General features: G+C 35.1%; 1 protein-coding gene across 5 annotated transcripts in view; it reads left to right on the top strand.

Moving 5' to 3' along the window:
- GULP1 (GULP PTB domain containing engulfment adaptor 1) overlaps nt 1-6,865 on the top strand; it is a 164,969-nt gene extending 158,104 nt beyond the window's left edge. For 2 of the 5 annotated variants that reach the window (XM_074910734.1, XM_074910735.1), the window contains one exon: nt 4,180-6,864. In XM_074910734.1, coding sequence (XP_074766835.1) covers nt 4,180-4,251 — 72 coding nt within the window. In that variant the 3' untranslated portion in view covers nt 4,252-6,864. Of the gene's footprint in view, nt 1-4,179 lie in introns of all 5 variants that reach the window. The other 3 variants (XM_074910737.1, XM_074910739.1, XM_074910738.1) reach the window with 3 other exon arrangements.
- Nucleotides 6,866-7,517: the final 652 nt, after the last annotated feature.

The raw sequence follows: 7,517 nt of genomic DNA on the forward strand, positions 1-7,517 counted from the left end.
TATCATAGACACAAAGTAGGAGTTTTAGAAGAGGGGTTGTTTTCAGGTTACTTTTTCTAGTGAAAACACGCTTTGCTCCTCTCTTTGAGACCAATCATACCCTGCAAGTCCATCATTTTTCTGGGTGACTAAGATGTTCGGTTCTTGAGTTGAATCACCTCAGAAGTAAAAAACTTACTTGACACTGTCATCATGGGGGTATGAACACAGAAGCAAGGCACAATATAGATGTACACTTCATAGTCCTTCCCGTTTCCCCCATCAGAGGATAGTCTTTTTCTGCATTCCCTGAAAATCAGCAGATTTGAGAGATTTTCTGACCACGTGAGAAGTGACTGTTTCCTGAACCTTTAAAGTACAGGAAGCCATGGCACACATGTTTTTTAATGAAGAGGCAGTGTGTTATGCCAAGAACACATGTTTATTAGAAAACTGAAATGTCTGAATTTCACAAGGCAAAATATTTTAAACACTGTGTATAAAAATTAATGATGAAATTTTTTACATATATAATATGTAATATGTGCAGAGTGCTGACTATATATGTCATTTTTAAATAAAAAATATTTTGCCTAACTTCAAATTAGCATATTAGAAAAAGATTTTAAAAATCATAATTTATAATCTCCTCAGTCATTTCAGCTGACATCATTATTATTGCAGCTGCAAATGCTGGGTTTTGGAGAGTCAAAAGTAGCCATATGATGCATGATGGATACTATAATAATCATACAGCAGCTTCAAGTAGGAGCTGTAAGTGTTGAGAGATATATGCAGTTCAGGTGTATATATAAACTGTAATCCTGAAAGCGGACATAAAGTTCAAAGTGTTCTGCACTTCTGTGAGAACTACAACATAGGATATTTTCTTTATTATCTGCATTAATTGCAGTTCAACTATGGACATAAAGAATAATCTTTTCTTAAAACCTTGTCTTCCCACAGCTTGCTTGGCTACAGATGATTGGAATTTTTTTTTTAATTGTCATATATTTGCCAAACTATAGTTTTGGAGAATCCAAAAATTATTTAAGAATTTGTAGTTATTTTGCAAAACTTCAGAGATAGGAATGGAGATGGCTGTGGGAGATCTGAAGTCTGTGCTTTCCTGATCTTTGGAAATTTGATTGCAAACACTTTGCTAAAGAGGCTGCTGGAGTGTTCTAGTTTTTTCCCTTTTGAGGGCTGCATTTAATTTAATGGGAATATTGGTCAAGACAATACAGCTTTCTTTGGCTTATACTCCTACACACTTGTTGTCCTCCACTTAAATATTCAGGAAGTAAAAATCTGGATTTTACATTCTTTTTAAACTCTGAAAAAGCCCAGATGGCTGTTTAGGTTGTCTTGATGTCCTCTTTATGTTGTTGGGTTTTTTTGACCCTGTGGTTGGCATGGAAGTGTGAGCATACAAGTAGCTGTAGTATCTGACACTTGATAGCAGTTTTTGTGTGATTCAACAGGTGAACGTTGAAATGTCACATTGTTATAGACTATAGCTATGTGCATGAGCCATTTTTAAGTATGCCTGTGTTAACACTGCAGTTCCTGGTGCTATAGTTGTAGGTTTTACTTCCTTATCAGTTCTGCCTGTAATAGAAGCTGGGTTCTTGGGTATGCAACTGATAACAGCACCTGGCAACTGCATCGCTGTCTTCTTTTAGAACAGACAATAGTTCATTATGGTAATAAAGTTAGAAGGCTTTATTAATAATTATGATACATATAGTGCAGCAATGTCTTAATGGAGTAACATCCATCATATTGCAAATATGTCAAATTATGATTGTTTTAAAAGCTAAATACCACAGCTTAAAAGAAGAGGAGGACTGGAGGGGAGGGGGGAAGAGTGGTCTGTAACAAAGTTGTAGAAGGAAGGATCAAGGAGACCACTCTTCTTCAAGAAAGTAGAAATAGTTCAAAGTCAAGTCATGGCAAACACAAGTCAAGTGGTAAGTGACAAGATATCAGTTTGTATGGAATAAACCAAAAATTTTTAAAATCCACATGATAACATAAGAGCAGCGAGATATACGCACTTCCTAAATGCATAATCCAGTTTGCTTTCAGCTAGCCGGGAAAAGGGCATTGGAAGTGCAGCTGTGTAAGACACCAACAAACAGTACTTAAACGTATAGAAGAAAAGTAAAAGTATGCAGGACGTGAACGGGATGTGTGTTGGTTGAAGGGCTCTCTGGATGGCTAGGAGTAAAGCTGGTTGTCCTTGTTAAACCAGTTGCTGTGGGTGTTCTGTTGCAGCTGTATCACACGTCCTCAGGTTGAAGCATAAACTATCCCTTTTACAACTTCAAAACTGGAAGCAGCCTTTAAATGCTTTGAAAGATCAGCACTTCAAACACGCTAACTGTGGGGTTTACAATTTAACAGACTAGAGTGTAGGGCTAATTCTCTGAATTCTTCTGTGTAAGCAGTTCTCCTTTGACTGCAGTTACGTCAATTAATAGTATCTGTTGGGTAAATGAATGTTTATAACAGGATGTGTTTGACTTGGAACTTCAGATATTGTTTGCTGGAAGCATCTTTTGCATTGAATGCTCTTCCTGTTAACCCTTTGAAAAATACAGAGGGGAGGAGGTCAAATATACTAGTGAGCTTTGGCAGCACCATGTCACACAGGTAGGGCAAACCGGGTAGCACAGTCGGTGTAAGCCTTCTGGCTTACATCATAGTACTGCTACTGGCTCATCTCATAGTATGGATTTGCCTTTGGAAAAATTAAAATTTTACTTGGAAAATCTCAGGTCATTTAGTAACTATTGCCAAGAAGTTTATTCTATTTCTCAGCATTACTCTTCTGATGGAAGTAGCTGTTGGTGTTATTAAATATTCATATGCTTTTAAAATTCTAGCCTGTGGTTTAAATTTGTTTGAAATTAAGTTGGTCTGACTTGAGATTTATCTTTCAAAGCCAAAAGATATGCTCTTGACGTACTGCTGTGCATTATGAGAAAAGGCTTGATTTTATGCCTAATCTCAATATGGATTGCTTTACAAACAGAATCGTTTTGTTTACAAGATGTTTGCTTCATGAAAGCACATATTGATTTCATAGCATACAATCAGCAGTCTCTAAGTGAGCTGTATGTTAAGACAACACTGAACATTGTGACAGCTGACACTGGGCTTGATGTCCTCATGGCATTTCTATTCAGGGTGCTTGATTCCAATTAATTCTAGCTTTACAGGACTTTCACCTAACAGATTGAAATTTTTATGACTCAAAGGTGACTTCTCTCTTGAAGGTCAAGCCACGATTATTCCACATTAAAGCAAAAAGAAAAATAACAAAAGCACTGTCCCTGTATTACAAGTACTGTTCTTATTTCAGAACTGGTGCAAACTAAGTACATTTTGTAAAGCAAACATAGGTATTTGTAGAATTTTGTTTTCAGTAGAGGGGCATGGTAGCATCTATCTTATAATCATTTTTGTGTTTCTAATCAAACTAATGCAAGTAAAAAGAGGAATTTTGATCCAAACTCTTAAAGAAATTCTTTGCACTTTAAGACCATTGTATTTTATTTCACCGAGTTACATGCCTTTGAAATGCACAGTTTGTTTATTTGCAGTAGATCAAGTATGATTTTATTTGCGTTTTTAGTGAAGCTCAGATGGCAGTAGGCTGGAAAGCTGTCTATTTAACTGCCTGGGGAGTGATTCAGAACAAACCTCTGAGATGTGGTTGAGTACTATCGTTTTTGTTGGACTGCTACTAAGATAAGGGATTATGGAATGTAGGAGACACCTGGTAGTAGTAACAATATTTGTGACTTATCTGAATCTTTAAAATGTAAATATAATAAACTCTTGGTCATATGGCCCTAATTCTTTCCTGCTTATAAATCGTGTTGAATTTTTCTCAGGAACAACTTGGTGCAAGTCAAGCTTCTTTGTTTTTCTATCAACCTGTGTATATGAATATTCAGTATTTTTATTCTAGAATATTTCTACTGAATTTCTTTTGTTGTACAAGATACATTCTTTTGTAAGTTAACCACTTACTAAAAATCAGCTGACTAAATAATATAAATGTCTGTGAATTCACTCTGAAGTATCCTTATGGTTTATCTGCTTAAAGATAAGCTCAAATTTAGAAAGAGAGCTTGATTCTCCAGCAGTCACTTTCTTTTTTATTAACTATGTCTTGTTTCATTGCAGGAGGGGTTCAAAATGGGATTAACTCTTGAAGGCACGGTATTTTGTCTTGATCCACTAGACAGCAGGTGCTGATGCCAAGAAACTAAATGTGAAATTCCTACGCAGTGGTTTTTTATTGATTCTGAACACGTATTCACAAATATTATCCATGTGCCAAAAATTGCTTTTTTCAACACGTAAACTCTTGTGAGATTTGCTTCTGTAAAAATCCAATTTAGTTCCAGTCTTTCCCTGTACAAATGTAAAAAGTTGTATTTGTTTATGAAATATGAATTAAATTACGCTGTTGTGTTCCTTTCTCTCACATTTTGGCCCGAGTTTACTATGCTTTATGACTATTAGCCTGCAGAGGTTCTTCAGAAAGCTCACACATACCTCTCTGTTTGCAGATGTGCAAGCATGATTTTTACATAATACTTTACCTAGCAGCATTTTGAAATTATGCTTTTAATCCATTATTTAATATTCAAGCAGTAAAATGGTTTATATCTAGTACAAAAAAGTTCAAATTGCAGTGAAAAAGCAGAAAATACTAACCATTAATATATGCTTAAAAGGTAAATCTGGATGCTGTGTAACTGATTTCCATTACTGTGCATGGTTACTATGCTGTACAGATGTTGTTATTAGCGTATAAAATCCAGAGATTTTTAGGTCCTTAATTCATGTTTTAGAAACTAACAAATTATTAGTATTTTAATTAGTGTTTGATGAGCGTAGAAGAACTGCTAAATTGCAGAATGGACAAACTGACTGCCCTTTGTTTTGGTATTTTATAGCTGAACTGTAAAGCATGTCATTTGGAGTTCGTTGTATGATAACCATAATTTAGAAGGAAGATTATGGTCTTGCATTTACTTAGGAATTTACGTAATTTTGTGTATAAGCAGGCACTCCATTTACTGGGCTCAGTTCTGTAAGTTATGTTCAACATGCTGTTTACAGTCAGGCTCTGTTGAGTATTTTTTTCATCGTCTGCTTTAATGTTATATGTCTTACTATAATTTTGAAGCTTGCTGTGAGAGTTCAATATAAGTTAGTAAGTCCTTCATACCCACTGGTTGTTCATGTTACAGAAATAACTACACACCAAAATTTTCAGCTGCTAGTGAGTTGAAGGCTGACCTGTCTATGCATACTCCTCATTAATCTTTAGCATAAGCAATAAAATACCATCTTAAGCCTATCTCAGAAAATTATTATTGTTAGTGTTTTAATGCCCAAACTCCACATTAGTTCAATCAAAAACTGTAAAAACTCTAATATTTTCCCCTCAAAACTTACAGATGTGGGAGGAAAAAAAAATCCAGATTTTTTTTTTTAATATTTTCTTTCCTTTTTCATAAGTTTTTTTGTGATGAGAGGTTTTGTCCTTAGCAGTGACAGTTTACACCAAAAATGCATTTTGCAAATTCATGATCACATGTATATCGTTATGCCTTGTTCAACAAAGTACTTCCGCATGTACTTTTGAAGTCCAGTGAAATGAATGGGATTATTCCTTTGCAAAGTTTGACGTATGCTCAGGTACCTTGCTGAATGGGGGCCTTAATGTCCTACATTACATTAGTCTTCATCTCTCTTATTCTGTGTTCAACATTCATATAGAGTATTATATATAAATATATATATAAAATATATAAAATCACTAACAAATAGAATAGTATATGTTTCATAAGGAAAAGTCTTTATAATTTTGTTTGTCATATAGTATTTTGGAATTTGTATAATGAGGATGTTTAGTAGCCATAGCAATGGCCTTTTTTAACAAATAGAATTTGTATTTTTATTGTACTTTAAAAAGCTTTACATAATAAGCATCTATTTAGTGGTCATTTATTATCAATGGTAACACTAAGATAATATTTGCACATTTTAAGAAACCTTTTTTGTTTCTGATTTTTATGATAGTTGACTGCAAATGGCATGGTTAAATATTACATACCTGGTCAATCCATACAAAAATAATCAACAAAACAGTGCATTTTTAATGAAAAGGTTATGTGATCCAGTTGGAAACTGTATTTCTATGTAATCTCAAATGTCTGTTTAATTTTGCCTAAAATAAATGTTTTTAAATAAATTGTGTCCTAGAAAACAACATTCATTCAGTAAAACACCCAGTGGAAGGGAGGGCGGGGATGTACTTAGATGTTGGCAGGCCCTGCCACAAAGAATGGTTTAGTGCTGAGATTGTGTTAAAGTCACCTTATATGTTGGAAATAATCTGATCTCAGCCGGTGTAGAATAACTCCAGTGTTTGACCTTTATTATCAAGTTTGGTCCAATCCGTATTCAGCAGAGAAAAAAATCCTGTTCCACATGCAGCTGCCTAATACTAAATAGTTAGGGAGTAATGCTCTCCCCAGTGCTTCATGGATTCCACTGACTCTTTTTATTAGTTTTATTTTTTAACACTTAGCTGCTCAAAATACTTGGCTACCAAATGACCTTAATGGTTACTTAAGGAGTAAAGGATGTAATTGAAGTCTTCTGAATCCTAGAAAGCAACCTCTGTAAACCAGATGTGTTAATGTGACAGGTCACTGCATTTGGTGTTGATGCTTTTGAGAAAACTAATCTTAAACCTCCTGGTAATTGCTTCCATTGCAAAATTTCTCTTCAAGCTAATACCCAAAACCCATCTAACCTCTGCCATTTGCGAAAATGGGGCTTGGACAGTTTATGGGAATGGACGCTGTCAGGGCTATCAGGTAAGGGCTGTGTCTAATCTGTGAGTCATAAACATGACCTGTTCTTTCTCCAAACATGTCTCCATGTTCCCACTGTTCTTTTACAGATAGTGCAATAACATCGTCTGCTAAATCTTTGGGCTATTACTTTAAAAATACATATCCGAGAGCAGTATAAGGGGTCTAGGTCACTCCCTCTTGCTCTGTTTAGAGTAAACAGGAGCGCTCCTGTTCAGCAGTACAAACTTGTCTGCAGAAGCTATCTTGTTACAAATTCCTACTTTTTCAATTATCTATTAAAAGCATAGTCTCTAAGCTTTTTGGAAATGTGAAGTGATTCTGCTAATTGTGTGACCATAGGCATTTCACTTGGCAGAAGCCTGTAAAAAGAGACTAACATCATCTGCTAGGTTAGACATACAGTGCTAAATGAGTTGTGAACAGGACTCATTTTTTTTTACCTTTAAATTTGCTTTCCAACAAAAATAAAAGACCATACCAGTGCAACTGGGTGCTACCAGATGTGTCCACACATTTTTTCTTTCTTTTGGATATCTTTTCTTTCCCATTTTTTTAAACATCCTTAAACTGTGATCACATTGCTGATTGAGCTAACTGTGACAATATCACTTTGTGGACATGTAA

Source organism: Athene noctua, chromosome 7, assembly GCF_965140245.1.
Source record: "Athene noctua chromosome 7, bAthNoc1.hap1.1, whole genome shotgun sequence".
Lineage (NCBI taxonomy): Eukaryota > Metazoa > Chordata > Aves > Strigiformes > Strigidae > Athene > Athene noctua.